Source organism: Rhodnius prolixus, unplaced genomic scaffold (assembly GCF_049639745.1).
Source record: "Rhodnius prolixus isolate KJV_2025 unplaced genomic scaffold, Rpr scaffold_18, whole genome shotgun sequence".
NCBI classification, from domain to species: Eukaryota; Metazoa; Arthropoda; class Insecta; order Hemiptera; family Reduviidae; genus Rhodnius; species Rhodnius prolixus.
Genome location: NW_027411636.1, coordinates 2,300,404 through 2,317,772, shown reverse-complemented (window position 1 = coordinate 2,317,772; position 17,369 = coordinate 2,300,404). Strand labels below are relative to the sequence as shown.

The window sequence follows — 17,369 nt, the reverse complement described above, 5'->3', positions numbered from 1 at the left end:
GAAGGGTGCTAAAGGTAGTAGGAGCTCGTATCAACAATAGTTTGGAAGTTTGGCGTAATTTTGGGGAAACAACCGACACAGGATAATGTTAGCAGTAGCCCTGTCATCAGGGTAGTGAGCCAAGGGTGTTTCTGTTTGATGGGCGTGGCCAGTCGGCTGGTTTAGAATAAGAGTAAAAAAAAAAATCACTTCTTAGGGGCGTGACCTGTATAGTATGGGCGTGGCTGGCAGGAGTCCAAACTAGGGGACACACCCCCCAAAACAACCTTACTACCGTTAGGGTGGGGAGATGTCTTTTACAAGCCCAACAAAAGCAATATTCTAGACCACGCCCCGCCCTACTTGGTGGTGGAGTAAACACTGTTTTCCCTATGGTGGGGGTAAAATGAGAGAGGGATCCGCCCGTTCGGCCAAAGAGGGCTCCCCCGTGGTCTGGGCCACCAGAGACGTATCCGTGATGCCCTGCTGATATGACCGCTGTCGAGTGCGGTGCTGGTTACGGTTCCAGCTCACCCTGGGCGACGGCCTCGCTGTGCGGGGCGGCCGATCTTGAAGCATGGGGTCGAAAGCTTTATCCAAGTTCGCGTATGTTTTTACAGGACACTCTACACCATCAGCCTAGAGGACCGGTTTCCACGTTAAAGGAGGAACCTTTAGCGCCAAGACCTTGGCCAGTTGATAATTCCAGGTAAGTGCCAAAAAAGGAAATAATTTTTTAGTTATCAATTTATTATCACGCTTGCCATATTTAGAGATCGATAATTCGACATCACACTCACATGACTTCCTTCCGCGGCAATTTTTTTCTTCACTCTCGTGACTCATTTTTTTTTTTTTTTTTTTTTTTCCAGACTTCATCCTTCCGCTAGAGAATCATATTCTCAGTATGATGGGACTTCGCGAAACATCGCGAAACTAAAAATATATTTTACGGGAAAATTCGATGGGGGGGGAAAAAAAGAAAAAAGAAAAGCGAATAAATAATTTCCAAGTAGGGGGTGACTGCCGCGGAAAACTGGAGAAAAATGTTTACTACGAAAAGAAAAAAAAAGCACTTTTCCGGTAAAGTAAATTTATCCTTGTAAGTTCGAATACGTTTAGCAGTTATGGGCGCTTTACGAGAAAAACTATATAAAAAAAAAAATAAATAAATAAAGTATAACAGAGTTTAAGGAAAATCTATTTTGGCACCATTTTAAACGAGAAAAATCTTAGAAACAAAAAATCAGTTAAACTCGAACTTCCGGTAAATTTAAAGTTTGACTTCCGGTAGTATCTTAATTTTGGGGCAGCACCGGAAACGTTAAAGGTTTAAAAAAAAAAAAAATCTTCCAATTTTTATTATCTTTAAAAAAAAATTATAATAATAATTAAAATAATTTACAAATATACATACGATAAGTAAAAAAAATTATACGTGAATATAAAAAATAGTTGCTATTTTTAACAAAGAAATTAAGTTTATTATTTTAGTTTTTAAACGTGTTTTAAATCGACGAAACTATCAGCAGCAATAACAAAAACATTACGGCAACTGCGCATTCTGTCGGCGTTCCAGCCAAGTTTTCGCACAAATCCAAATTGTGAATTTTAATTTAAGGTTATAAAAAAATCCTAGGCCCCTAAAATTTATTACGACGATAATCCTTTAGGATTAAAAAAAATTACTAATATTAATATATAAGGCACTGGGGGAACTAAAAATAACTGGATTTATTTTTTTTATTTTTGATTTTACAACTAAAAATTTACGTATAAAATGCTGTTGTCATTTTTTTGGGGGTTACATTGTTCTTGTTCCCCAAAACATAACTTTTAAAAAATAGTGTATCCGGTAATAAAAAAAACGTGGACAGCCAGAAAGTTGTTCAAGTAATTTTTTTTTGAGCAAATCTACGTATTACTTCCGGTTGATGACGTATTTTGAACGAAATCATTGTTTCGCTTACGTTGTCGTAAATATATCCATGTGAAATTGTAGATATTAGCTAGCCACTTCCGCTTTTTTTTTTTTTCGGTAGATTACAAAAAGTTCATTGAATTCAAATCAAGCTATTTCCGGTGTAAATCTAATTACGCAAATTGGGTAATTATGAATGTACGTGTAATTGTGTTACTTTAATTTATGAATTAGAATTTTTTTCTCTCTCTCTCTCTCTCTCTTTAAACCGGAACTGAAAATCACGAGTAAAATACTGGTAAGGAATATTTTATTTAATCGGAAGTTAGTACTATCGAAAAATGGCCCTTGACATGGGGAAGTCTCGAACTTTAAGGCTACACTCAGGGCTGCCCTAAAATTAAGTCTTCTGGAAAGTGGATACTTCCGTATGTAAAGATTTGATGAATTAGAATTTTTTTTTCTCTCTCTCTCTTTAAACCGGAACTGAAAATCACGAGTAAAATACTGGTAAGGAATATTTTATTTAATCGGAAATTAGTACTATCGAAAAAATGGCCCTTGACATGGGTAAGTCTCGAACTTTAAGGCTACACTCAGAGCTGCCCTTAAAATTCTAAGAGTCGTGAGAAATCTTCTGGAAAGTGGATACTTACGTATCGCTAACTTCCGACTAGATACTAATATTTTTTTGCTTCTTTCGTATTTACGCTGTTCTAAGAAGTTTTGTGGAAACTTTTAGCAAACCATTTTCTCAAATCTTATTTAGCCCGGTACCTCAATATTTCTGATGAAATGAATTAAGTGAAATGATTAAAATAATGTGGGGAAATAATCAAAGATATTCGCTCAGTTTCCGTCATCATCATCATCATCATCATCAAAACTTAACCTTCGCTAAATCTCAATTCAATTCCAGCGCCTGGCAAACTCACCAACTTCATGCTAGCGCTCCTACAGTAAGTCTCTAGCGTTACACACATTGCGCAATCTTAATTTTTTTGGGGGCGATTTTCTTCCACCGGAAATAGGCACCTAATGTTGGTTTGTATGTGTGTGTGTGTGCATGTATATGTGTTCGCGTGTTTGTGTTGACGGAAAATTGTTCGGAAAAACTCAGCTAAAATAAAAAAAAAAAATTAACAAGAAAAGCTCGTGCGAGAGGATGTACTCTTCTCAGATTTCTTTCTGTGTTGCTAAAGCTGTGTGTAGAGAGAGATCTCTGTAGCTTTCAAAACAGATAATGATTGAATTATCTACAACAATAGAGTTGTTGGGAGAACAAGTGCATCTAACGGGAGCAACTGAATGGTTGAATATTGAAGCCATTAGGTGAGGGGTGAGCCAGTGCATTTCATAGTTCATAATGAATACTATTCACACAAAACTTACCATACTAAACGGCTCTTTTGAATGAGCTCACGGCGATCCAGGCACCTGCTGTAAGCTTCTCGCATCAAACGCGCGCGCCCCCCCCACTGGAGGGGGCCATATTCTCCACCCTCCTGAAATATTCACACACATTAAATCCTCTTCTCTCTTGTTCCATTTGTCCCAGACATCACTTTTTGTTATACATCTGGTACGCACCATCTACCATTTGGAAAATTATCTACCAAGTAAATAATGATTTTTCGGGAGCATTCAATTTTTGGAGGGGGGCTCTTATGTTGTTACCAACTTACGAGTGAATATCAGCTTATATGAGCATGATTATTGTCGAAGCATTGTTCTGAAATAAGCTTTACCATCGCTTCTTACTAGGTAAGGAAAGCATTGCGGGATTTGTCAAAATTTTTGATCTCCACTTTTCAACGAAGGTTATATTCTTGTGACGCTAGTATATTTTCGCGTACAACCCCACTTAAACATATGGACGCTATGGATTTCCACAGGGCAGCCAATTCTGGGTCCTATTCTTTACTCCATTTTTCACTTCAGACATAACCAACTGATCCTAAAACTACACTTAGGAAAGGAATGTTAAGGTCACAGTGTGTGTAGTCCAGGTTGGGAGACATAAAATGGAGCGTTTACAAATAGTTCGAAGTATTTTAGATTGAAGGGACTGGAATCCTTTCGGAGACTTGGAAAGTTTGGTTGAACCCCAGATAAGCCCAGATTGGTTTCAAAATAGAAGTATAAATCCAGTCTTTTGTTGTCCAGAGAGACTTCTCACATACGCAGACAATACAGTCCTCTCTAATCATGATCCTGTCATAGCACACAAAAATCTGTAGTCACATCTCTCCTCATTAGAGCAGTGGGTTCAAGAAATGGGCTATTAGAGCTTAATGAAACTAAGTCTCGAAACATCACCTTGAAACTCTTCGTCGCATTACTCTTCCTCCAGTTATCTATAACCTAAACACCTCTACCAGTAAGTGAACGTTGCCCGGCTACCTTGGGCTTTACTTAGACCCGAAGACTTTCTTGGAACCCTCCACACTAGACCTAGAAAGAACAGACGCTATCGACTACTTAATAGACTCTCAAGACGATAGAGCAAAAACTCTCTCTAGACAACAAAAGACTGGATTTATACTTCTATTTTGAAAACCCATCTGGGCGTATGGAATACAGCTGTGGGGTCCAATCAAATGCTCCAAGTCTCCGAAAGGATTCAGTCCCTTCAATCTAAAATACTTCGAACTATAAGTAAACGCTCCACTTTATGTTTCCTGGACTATACACACTGTGACCTTAACATTCCTTTTATCTCCCAAGTTGCTGAAAACACGATACAGAAAACTTCACTTCAGCCTGCAACCTCATTTAAATCTCTCTAGCTCACAAAATCTTTCTTCAAGAACTCTTCCTGAAAACCCGAGACAAGACGTCTTAAAAGACAGTCACCCAAGTTGCTGAAACGAGATACAGAAAACTCCACTTCAGCCTGCAATCTCATATAAATCCCACTAGCTCAAAAAATCTTTCTTCAAGAACTCTTCCTGAAAACCCGAGACAAGACGCCTTAAAAGACAGTCACCCAAGTTGCTGAAAACATGATACAGGAAACTCCTCCACTTCAACCTGCAATCTCATATAAATCCTCTAGCTCAACATCTCTCTTCTAGAACTCTTCCTGATAACCTGGACAAGACGCCTTAAAAGACAGTCACCCAAGTTGCTGAAACGAGATACAGAAAACTCCACTTCAGCCTGCAATCTCATATAAATCCCTCTAGCTCAAAAAATCTTTCTTCAAGAACTCTTTCCTGATAACCTGGACAAGACGCCTTAAAAGACAGTCACCCAAGTTGCTGAAACAAGATACAAGAAACTCCTCCACTTCAGCCTGCAATCTCATATAAATCCCTCTAGCTCAAAAAATCTTTCTTCAAGAACTCTTCCTGAAAACCCGAGACAAGACGCCTTAAAAGACAGTCACCGAAGTTGCTGAAAACACGATACAAGAAACTCCTCCACTTCAGCCTGCAATCTCATATAAATCCCTTTAACTCAAAAAATCTTTCTTCAAGAACTCTTCCTGATAACCTGGACAAGACGCCTTAAAAGACAGTCACCCAAGTTGCTGAAACAAGATACAAGAAACACCTCCACTTCAGCCTGCAATCTCACATAAATCCCTCTAGCTCAAAAAATCTTTCTTCAAGAACTCTTCCTGATAACCCGAGACAAGACGTCTTAAAAGGCAGTGGTGACCTCGTGATCTTCTCTCCAGTGAAGAGAATGACTAACCACCTAATATTTGGGAGTGTTACCACTGGAATAACTTCTCCACTCGTTACCTTATCATTTGTTACTCGGTTATCACTGTTACTTATATCGCTAACGCGCTGATTGTAGCGCAAATAAACGCCCCCCCAAAAAAATAAATAAATAAATACATTTTTATAATATATTTTAAAATTTCCAGATATTTTTTTTGACGAACATATTTGCGTGCGTACTCCATACTTTAGTCTAACTGTAAAGGCATCGTCACATCTAGACTTCCCCCCCTAGACTTTCACAAACAGATTTCGATTGCCGAAATATGAAACTTTAGAAGCTATAGCTGTTTCACAATTCGTACGCTGTCTCAAGTTACATGGATACCATCTGCCATCGTTTCTTGTATTTCGTTCACATTGCATTGTCCAAATTATACTTCGAATCGTTTGAATATGTATCGTTGACCAACATTGTTAGTAATAATTGGTATTGATAAATAGGTAAAAAAAAAAAAAAAATACTTAACATCTGTAAGTAGAGCTTACGTTTGCACAGAATGTAATTAATGAAGTCATATCCTGTTACCAATTATTCAATTATACCAATTATAGTTGAGGAATCACAGTTTTTGAATGGAAGACTGATAAACTAGAGTTCACTTATTACCCAGAAGTGGTATCGATCAACAAAACAGCTACGCAGACTCACGTATGAGTATTTATTGCACAACCTTAAAAAAATAAACAACCAATAATAACGTAATTTATACGTTTAAATATGAACTTTCAGCTTAAGTGTGATTCACCTCACAAATAATAATCGGTTAAAAATCAATTTGTACTTCATAAGCGATAGATATAACATGAAAATATACTTCCAAATTTGACGGTAGCGCAGCTGGGTGGCAGGTAGTTGAAATCCTGCTTGTAATTTATGGCCAAATCTAATCGATATTAATAGTAGAGTGATAGATACGCAGAAACGATTTCAGTATTTTATTGATTACTTAGAAAAAAATTTCGAGATTGTAACTACTTATTTATTTATTTTTTTTTACAAATGTAAACACACTTTAAATCGGTGAGAAGGGGGCCCTTCCCTATAAAAAAAAAAAAATTGGTACAAGTGCTACTTTATTAGTAAGAGAGTACGATAATTTAGTTGCATACATGTCAACACTGGTTCTTGTCTAAAGTGGCCACTTAACACCACTATCTGCTCGGCATTCACAGACACAGTCTGGCCAATTATAACCACATTTATTATTCTTTCTTTTTTTAATCGTATATACATATGTTTATTTATATTTATACTTTTTTTTATACATAAAAAACCATTTGATATTCGCAATTAAAACTTGAACTCAAGTGGTTCACACACAATATCTCTGATAAATGTATTATTTATGATTTTTTCTTCTTTTTTTTGAAAAATAATTTATAGATAAATAGATAGTTTAGTTGCCAGGCGTAACCCAACCAAGTTGGCATCACTGAACTGCACATATCGCCCCCCAGCTAGTATAGAATTTAATGAGGTGATAATGTTTTAAGATAAAACATTGGAGACTGTTTAGTGTTCTATTTGACAATCAAATTACTCTTTTTTGTTGAAGAGATAATATTCTTGAAAATACATTATTATGTGCTTTAATTCAACTTGTTTATAAACGCTGCCATTATCAAAGTTGTAAATAATTTTTTTTTTTTTTATAAATAATGCAAAGATGGCGCCTTTGAGTTTCAGTTGTAATAAAATACTTGAACGTTTTTTTTTTCTCTCTTTTCCGGTTCGTAAAATTCCTCCACCGGAAGTACCACCTTTACCGGAAAAGGTTTTTTTTTTTTAATTTTCTCGGAAATGACAATTTTCTTCTAACATACATTACGATGTAGAACAATAATTTTTATTATAATTATTTTTCCAGCCTTTGGGGGGGGGGGAAGGGGGCATTTTGAGGACGGATGTGGGGGGGGGCTTCCCTTAAAATTTGAACTAATTTTTTTTTAATTTATCGTTTCAACAGCAATCCTTTTCCTTATACAGATCTGGTGCGCTAGGTTGGGCTCTACATAGACAAACGACTCACTTTGGAACCCACACACTAGACTTAAAAGACAAGTCAAATGACGAAACGTGCGAAACTGCTTTACAGACTCCTTTGGGACGATGCTCCAAATTAACCATTGAACTCAAAAAGCTTAATATACAGTACTATTCTCAAACCTATGTGGGACTTACAGGACTAGAGCTGTCTGGGGTTCAGCCAAACCTACAAAACATACGGACTGTAACAGAGACATTTCAGTCAAAACTTCTGCCGACAGATAGCTGGGCGCTCCTTTCTACGGTGACTAACCTCACTCTTCCTCAACGACCTCAACATTCCCAAGATGATATATCAAAAATTCCATATTGCTCTCTCCTCTTGCTCCAATCTTCTAATACAGTCTCTCGCCTCCTCTGACATTCCTGACAATCCTCCTCGCCGACTGAATCGCCAGTGGCCCCGCGACTTCCTCGCAGTCTGAAGGCCTAAAATTAATATCCTGTAGAAAGTGCTACCGCTGGGCAGTTTCTTTCCTCCTGCCTTTCACGCCTCTATACTTCTATCTCCCAATTTACTTATTGTATAATATTTAAAGGGTAGAAGTGACATTTTTGGCTTTAATATCAAAGATAATTTTAATAAAAATTAAAATGTTTTTAAAAATTCTGTTCGAAGAAAGGTATTGAGTTTCGAACCCTAAGAAAGTAATGGAAGAGATTGGGTCTTACCAGATTTTTTTTTTTCTGGTTACCTTAAAAAAGTTTGTGGTCAGTTTTGCGGTAGATTCAGCTTTCACCCTTTTTTAGGGCCAGTGCACTTAAAGTGCAATGTGTTGTTGTTGTTGTTGTTGTGGTGGTGGTGGTGGTTTTCTTCACAGCTAACCCATACCTGCTGTCCCAATCTTGTTTGAACATCAACCAGCTACTTGAATGTTGTATAGTCTGTTGAAATATGAGCTGACAGGAGCTACAAGGAGCTCATTTATGGGTAAATTGCTTACTGTCAATGGCCCGGGGGCTCACATTGTCCAGGATAATCGCATTATAACCAAACCTTTTACTTATTGTTATGGTCTCACCGTAGAGGGAGTTTCATGATTTATTGACATGTGTGACAGGACTATTGAGTCAATATTCTAAGATTTGGTGGGGGGTAGCACATAAGTTGTTTAAAGATTTATGTCGTCATACATTGGTGTACCTTCCTTTTTAGTTACTATAGGGCTCGGCCAAATATACCTAAAATTCCACAGGGGACCCAATAGTTAATGACCCAATCTACGTCACCAACCTTACCCTATGGATCTTCGCGTCATTCCTTTCGAAAAGCCTGGACTTGTAGTAGCAACATCAAGAAACTCCACAGGACAACACAGGACAAATTACTGGAGACTCGCAACAGACTCTCCACGGCGCACTAGTCATTGACTCCACTATACGAGACTCTGCATCCATTATCCCCCCGGTACACTCCTATGTTCCAAAATCGTCTGCTCAAACTCCTTTCCATCCTAGACTGCCATCCTAATTCACTTCTATCGGAACTGACACCAAAATGGGCATCACGTCCAGAGAGCTACCAACGGGTAGATTCCCTGTTCCTGCTTCTCTCGAGTTACAGGATTACCCCCGATTCATCTTATTTAAAATTATTGATCGTAAATTTTGTTGGACCAGGAAGTGATGTTCTGGCCAGATTTTTCCTATAATTTTTTTTTTGTTTTTTTGGTAGACTTGGGGGGGCGTGGAAAATGTGTACTTCCTGTGAAAAGTCCCCGTTTTTTTTTTGAGGTTTTCCGAATTAGAAATAGTGGCTGTGGAGTAAGTTCGTGAGTATGGACGGCGTTAATTAAAAAACGGAATTAGAGTTCTGGAAAATGGTTTTGGAAGCTTGCGACAATAAGTTGTTTTCTTTTTTCTTCCTGTGGAAACACCGGAAGTACACATTTTCCAGGACCCCCCAAAAATTTTTTTTGCTTTTACATGTATTTGAAAGTTGGATTCGGCTCTCTGTTAACTTACACGGCATCACTTTCTCCTCGGTGGAAGTGGCCGGCCGCGGATGTGATTTAGAGAAGGGTATGGATATTAAAGGCCGGTAAGGGGGGGGGGAAGGGAAGTTCAGGGTTCAGTTAAAGGTTAAATCCTGACGACAGACTTCAAGGTGGTTTGGTGGTTTGGGTGGTTAAATGAAGTACACGCTCTACAGGAGCTTTGAGTGTTACTGGAAGACTTGTTGTCTGACTACAAAGAGATGCTGTGACTCTGGAGTTTGTAGACAGAGAGAGACAGAGAGTTGGATGCTGCCTCACCCACCCCCCACCCCCCGCTGGCTCCAGAGAGATTCCAGGAAATTGGTTTCAAGTGGGTTAGTTGCGTAACAAAAGTTATTAACCCAAAACTGGTACAAAGTGAAGCTGCCGCCGTGTGGGAAAGCAAGATCTCTAGATGTAGACGGGTGGGTTTCCATCACAGCCTCAGCTCCTCCTGGACCAGAGCCACCCTTCCGCCAATCATTCCGCCACCGGAAACTGCGCCCCCCGCTTAACTTCCCACCCAAAATCCTTCAGCCAAACAACATCTTCCTCTCCGACAGAACACCCCTAGCCGTTTAACTGAATTTTCTCCTCCTTTGAACCCCCTACATCTTTTTTTGCAATCTAATAATAATAAAGACATTATTTTTATTAGATCGTAATATTGTTATTTAAAAATTTCTGTTACTCTTAAACATTTAAATAACCACAACCATTAAGTAGCAGCTTTAATAAAATAGTAATTGAAAAAATTACGCTTTAACTTCCGATAAGTACTTTCGGAAAATGGTCCTGAAAATTGTCCATTTTAAATTTTCACTGGAAATTCTCCGTTTTTTTTAGGTTTTCCAAATTCGAAATATAGTGGCCCCTGGAGTAAGTTCGTGAGTATGGACGGCGTTAATCAAAAACGGAAGTGGAGTTCTGGAAAATGGTTTTAGATGGCTTGCGACAAGTTGTTTTTTTAGGGCTTTCCTCTAAAGTTGGAAATTTCGTTATAATTTCCAACTTTAGAACAGGAAATCGGCAGAACGGAAGCATTTTATTTTCCGAAAAGGTTTTCGAGGAGTTTATTTTTTTTCTCTCTCTCTTAAAACCTGGTACTTTTCACTTTTACCTTTTCCAGAGTAGTGTACTTTTGGTTTTGCGCAAAAAGTACAATATATTTTCAAAATAGGAAAATCTCTTGGAAAAATCATGCCCCTAACCGGATGTGCCATGGAATTTTCCACGGCAGTTTTGATCGCAGCTTTGAATAGTCCCCCCTCTACTTTCAGCTTGAGCTCTTACTCACTCTTGGGATTGTAACATTTTTCTCAGAGAATAAGATAATTTGAATGAGATTCTGGGGGAAGCTGCGACGTCACAACCAAAATCTCGCAATATACTTATTTAAATTTATTTATTTATTTAAAGATTTGGTTTTTTTAAAGATTCTGTCGTACTTTGTTACAGTATTGGCGTTGGTCGAGCACATTTTGAGAAACAGCCTCCCAGTAATTTGAGAAAATCAAATTTCTTTCATTTTGTGATCGCTCTGTACGATCGTGCCGGACAGCCGATTGAAATCGAACGTACTGCCTTCATTGGATTCATTGAAAAGGATCAGGTAAGATTCAATCTTTGTTTTAATTGTAATTAATGTCTAATAATAATCGATATTTAAATCGAAGTTTTAGAAATATTGAGACGTGTTTTAATCATATTTAATGTCTAATAATCGATTTTTAAATCGAAGTTTTAGAAATATTGGGATGTGTTTTAATCATATTTAATGTCTAATAATCGATATTTAAATCGAAGTTTTAGAAATATTGGGATGTGTTTTAATCATATTTAATGTTTAATAATCGATATTTAAATCGAAGTTTTAGAAATATTGGGATGTGTTTTAATCATATTTAATGATACAGTGAAGTCTCGGTTATCCGTCACCCTTTTATCCGTCTATTCTAATTAACCGTCACTGACCTCAGTATTTAATTTAAGACTAATCTTGACCGTCACTAATGACGGTCACAACCCCGTTCAACGCAGAGTGTGAATATTTTCTTTTGGGATTTTTTCCTTTGTCTTTTAGGCACATACTCGTGTCCATCATTCGACAGTTTGTCGGTTTTTTTTCCTAAAAAGATCACCCACAAAACCGATTAGATGTCGCAGACATTGTATTCATTAATTTTACTACCCAATAGAATGAATTGAATAATGAAAGATAGCTGACCTTTAAGGCTTAAGCGTATAAATGTATAAAATATGTATACCAGTTAATACAAAGTTTTATACACGTTAAACAAAAGAATCTGGAAATTTTCCTGTTTTTTCCCCATTATCCGTCTATTCGACTATCCGTCACGTGTCCGGTCCCGGTCATGACGGATAACCGAGAACTCCACTGTAATCGATATTTAAATCGCGAAGTTTTAGAAATATTGAGACGTGTTTTAATCATATTTAATGTTTAATAATCGATATTTAAATCGAAGTTTTAGAAATATTGAGACGTGATCGAGTTACCTATTAGAATAAGATTTCCGAAGAAACTTCGAGAATTCGCGGCCCGGAAACAGTATTTTAAAAATTGGATTACTTGATAATAAGAGAAAAATTAGATGATTTTTGCCACCCCCTCCCCTCTCCAAAGCAAACTATTGCGTCTTTTAAACAAAAAAAAATTAATAATAATAATAAATACGTAACATTGTTGAATAGACTTTAAAAATATTACGACAGAACAAAAATATAACGCTACAGGTGCGAAGACTCATGAGTCGACTAAATTAGTGACTCTACTACACTAAACATACAGACAAACTAAGTGTGACTCAGTTTTTTTTGTATTCATACAGTTGGATAAAAGGGTGTAAACTGTGGAAAAAAAAAGAAGAGGTTATGTGACTCTTAACAATTTAACAGCTGATAAAGTCAGCTGTTTGTACTTCCATTTAATAACCTTCCCTCTTTAATATTAAGGGAAGGTTTTCTGTTTTCTGATTTAGAGTTTCGAATTCTAGTTTTTCACCTGTATCGTTGATGATGCAAACACCCAAAAAGAGGAATGATGATACGAGTTCCCACTTCTAGGGTGCATAATAGGGTGTTTCAAAAAATGATGTCTTTTAAATTTTAAAGAGCGCCGGGCAGAAAATCGAAAGTTCATTTAAAAACAAAAAGTTTCGTCCATATTAGAGCAAAATCGATTAATACTTAGAGGTCGCTAACATTGATCAGAAAAATTTTTCATAAAAAATCCTTATTAAATGTTTTGTATCTTTTCAAATTATTAGCAAAACATGTAATTGTACAAAGTTTATTTAAATATAATTTGCTTTAAAGACAATGCAGTTGGAATCATTTTAATGGCCATTTTACTTTCAAAGTTATGAATAATTAAAGAAACTGTTAAACTTAGGATGGAAGATTTGCGAGGAATCGGTCTAATAAAACAACTCGTCTCTTTGCCAACGTTTCGACAAATATATATTGTCCTCTTCAGGGCCTGGATACTATACAAATACAAAAACAATTTACAGAGTCAGTACCATAGAAAAAACAGTAAAAATCAGTAACACAAAAATAAACAGTAAAATACAATAAATTCTTTATAATTATTGAAACTTACATGGCTCTGCGGGTCGGTTGAGTTACAGAAAACTAAGAGCCAGAAATGGAGAACAGATATAGCGGGACTTACACGGGGAATTTACTCTGTAAATTGTTTTTGTATTTGTAATATCCTGGCCCTGAAGAGGACAATATATATTTGTCGAAACGTTGGCCAAAAAGACGAGTCGTTTTATTTGACCGATTCCTCGCAAATCTTCCATCCTAAGTTTAACAGTTTGCGGTCACGAAAAGTATATATTCATAAAGAAGCTGTATTTAAAAAAAAAAAAATATTAAGAAAAATATACATTTTTGAAAAATTAATTAATTAATTAATTAACATTAATTAATTAACGTTAAAATCACTTAATTTTTTATGTGTTTCGTACAGAAATTAAAAAACAAATAATTTTGGTTACTGAAGCGTCTAAATTAGGGAATATTCTGCATTTATTGTTATAATTTGGAATTGATTTACTATCAATCAATCAAATAAATCGATCTCTAAATATTAATCGATTTTGCTCTAATATGGACGAAAATGTTTGTTTTTAAATGAACTTTGATTTTCCTCTCGGCGCTCTTCAAAATTTAAAAGTCATCATTTTTTGAAACACCCTAGTGAATAACCTGAATTGAATACTCTCAACCGCGAACCATATAAAGGGTCTCCCTTAACTGGACCTTCATCCCTTTCTGGTGATATGTTTAAATTATTTAAGCAGAGGCAAGTATGATAAGGTGAGAGAGATGATAGTAATTCTGTGGGTATGGCGGAGGATCCCTTGGATATGATTATTAACCAGGGGATCTCTGCACGTAACAGCTGGGAAGTGCCGAGAGTCCTTCACCCCCCCGAGAAGGTGCTCTTCCGCCAACTAGTTCATGACTAGTTTATCTGGAGTGTGATGGCTAGGATCACCTGCTGGCCAACCCCAAGGCGACACTTGTCGAGTATATACCTATCCCCGGGACAATGGCCAAAGAGATAACTGAAACCCTCACATGTTCCATGTTCACAAAATATTAAATTATTTCCACACTTTTGAGCCCATAAATAGTTCGTCTTTGAAGGCCGGAAGAAAGAATTGTTTGTGCGTTTTGTCTGTGTGTGTGAAAAGTTCTGCATTTGATTCGTATTATTTAGGTGGTTACGCAGTAAAATTAACAGTAATGGCGCTTTAGAGGAATTGCTCCCCCACGACTTCCTCTTCCTTAAAAAAAAAAAAACGAAAACATCAATGCTGTAAAGAGGTATTTCCGGTTCGCTAATTTTTTGTCCAAAATCTGGCGCTCTCTGTCCGCATTTAACGGAACTATCTCAGATTACAGATTACAACTGCAGTTTTCTCTGTAAAAAGAAGTGACTGACAGACACACGAACCATCAATTTGTAAAAATACTTTTTTTGTGGGGGGCTAATTTACGCGAAAACAATATCTTCTCCTAGTAGAGTAAGAAAAGGTCCAAAAAAGGTAAAGATCTTAAAGGGATTATGAGCTCTGATGATGGCGGAAACTTTGGCATGGAAAAAAGAAAATCATAAATTTAATAAAAATTTGATACTAAGTGGTTCCGCTAGAGCAAAGAAAAAAATACATTTTCCTCTCTTTTTCCGCCACAAGGGACTTTACTCCGTCGAATTTTCACCACCACTTTTGCCATTGACGGTACTGCACACTTCCTGGGAGAGAGAGTTTCCCTCAGTATGGTTTTACTTTAGGCAAATTTTCCTTCGGTTTTCTTTTTTGCTCCAATCCCTGTGACAGGAGAAAATAGCCAATGAATGTGCTTTTCTGGTTCGAGCCACCATCTTCAAAGAACATAGTGCTTTAAAAGAGGAAGCTACTGCAATATTACCGCCCGGGATCGTCCTGGCTAAAAGACGAATATAGTAAAAGTAAAATGCTCCTAGATGTCATGATGGAAAAACCAAGTTTTACCCACATATTGAATCCAAAATTGAATCTATAAAGGACTCGGAATCGTTCGAAGTTTGATTCATTTACCTCCAATCACACATAGATAAATTGCTCCTGATAGGAGCTACTTCATTTATATAGCGTGATCTCCTCCTTTGTTCTAGTAAAGGTTATGGCAGCTCACATGTTGTGTTGACATTTTAAATGTAATTAACGTTTTATTGATCGATAGATGTCGCCCAACAATGCCTAAACAAAAGGGCCTATCGCCCTTCTAATAGAGCCTAGTATGTTCGAAATTTGCACAAGGAAGGTTGGTTTCAAACCAATCTGTTGTAATTTAATGAATTTGTACGCAGGTTCAGTACGATAAGTGGATAATCTAGGGTTATATTTACCGTTGCGATTCTAAGGGCCCCCCCAAATATAAATTTTTCTTTTGGAGGAAAAGATCGCAGGAAATAAAAATATTTTGTCTTCACAATTTTCCCAATATTAAAATATCTTCCTTCAATTTATTGAAAATAATCGGAATTACTGAGCAATTGATCGATTTGTACAAACGATTTACAGAAGTACATTAGATCGAATCGAATCGATTATCTCCGCTCAATTGACCTGATGCTCTTTTTTTGGGGTGGTTGGACGTGGTGCAGCTACAGGATGTAAATAGTAGCATTGTGAGGAGCCCTTCCTCCCCGCACCATGGTTACCCTCGGCTAGTTGCTCTGCTGGGTAACTCACTATAATATAAAGAGTGCAAGTTCATTTAGTTGGCACCACTGAGTGCTACTATTTGTACAGTCAGCACAATGGCAACACTGTATCAATGTTACTCTTTCCCAGACCAATATCGTTTGTATGCACTTTGACTAATGTACCGGAATGGGCAATCTGTTTCCCCAAGATGTGGCCCAGAACCCCCCGCCCCCACCTCATCCCCGACCGCCACTTATTCCCGCCTTGTTTACAATTTGTAACAATAAAATTTTGTAATTAAGTTCCGCCGTTATTTCCACAATCAAAACAGTCGTAAATTTTGTTCCAGTGACAGATCGGTCCCATCTTCATTTCCTTCCTAGAGTTCTTTCATTTGATTGGGAGCTGGATATCCTGTCTTGTTGTGGAAGTTCCTGCGGGCCAAAAGAGCTCCTGTAGGAAGAAGTCCTCACATTTTCTACCTCGCTGATCTTCTTTTCAATCCAGAAATCATCTACCAATCCTACGCATACCATTAAGAGTATCTATGTCGTCGTAACTGATACAGATCGGGTCCACACTTTTACTGAAGTCAATTTTCCTGAATCTTTTTACCTACTTCCATTTCTTTGCATAGATCTTCTGGGAAAGGGAATGAGGGGACATCGTAAAATATCACTCTTTTTTCCAGTTTGTATACAGGGTGAACCAGTAACTAATGTCCATAGGCCTACTGTGTGAAGTACATCTAAAGTGGAGTTGAATGATGTATTGAACCAACTTCATATTTTCCACTGTTCACTTGAGTGACGTCACTTTAATTTTTTTTTCTAAAATCATTACTTTTTTTTGCAATAAAAATTGCTATTACTCAGAAAGTTTTAGTCTGAATTCGATTCTGATGACACGGTTAGAAAGACAGATAGATTTCCTAAAAATAGATACCATTTCGAAGTATAAGTTATTCTTCAAACAGCCTCAATCTTCCTCCTGGATACTGGAAAAATAAGAGAAATCGAAAATTTTTTGAAGAAAACTCATTAGGCCCTTATGGGAATCATTATCAGACCTAGGTGCTGGCCTTTTTTTAGTAGAAGTTTCCTTGTCTAATGTGGTACTTTCTTAACGGTATATCATTTTCCAGGATTCCTTTTCATCTTCGTATGAGAAATTACGTTTGTTTTTACAAGAAAACGTGTTCACGAGCACAGCGTAATGCCAATTTCAGTCAATTATAAATCAGTCACCCAAAACACTGAACTTGCAGACAAATTTGTAAACTAAAATTTTTCGTACTTTAATCGGATATTTCCGGTATAAAACCGAAATCGAAGATTTACAAGATTCTATTACGAAAGGGAAAATAAAAAATTTCCATTAATTTATACGTTCAATATTTTATGAATGTAAATTAAAAGGGAAAAAAAGAAAAGTTATTGAATGGTTTGAACCCACTACGCTGATACGTAAATAGATAGA

The 17,369-nt window shown here is 37.0% G+C and overlaps 1 protein-coding gene across 6 annotated transcripts in view; it reads left to right on the top strand.

Annotated features, from left to right (window-relative positions):
- Positions 1-428: 428 nt before the first annotated feature.
- The window catches only part of kn (EBF transcription factor knot), a 175,433-nt gene continuing 158,492 nt past the window's right edge, over positions 429-17,369 (top strand). For all 6 annotated transcript variants that reach the window (XR_012463139.1, XR_012463138.1, XM_074143831.1 and 3 more), the window contains exons 1-2: positions 429-688; positions 11,119-11,272. Coding sequence is in view for 4 of the 6 variants with exons in the window: in XM_074143831.1 (XP_073999932.1) it covers positions 471-688; positions 11,119-11,272 (372 nt within the window). In the remaining 2 variants the exon portion in view is untranslated. The remainder of the gene's footprint in view (positions 689-11,118; positions 11,273-17,369) is intronic.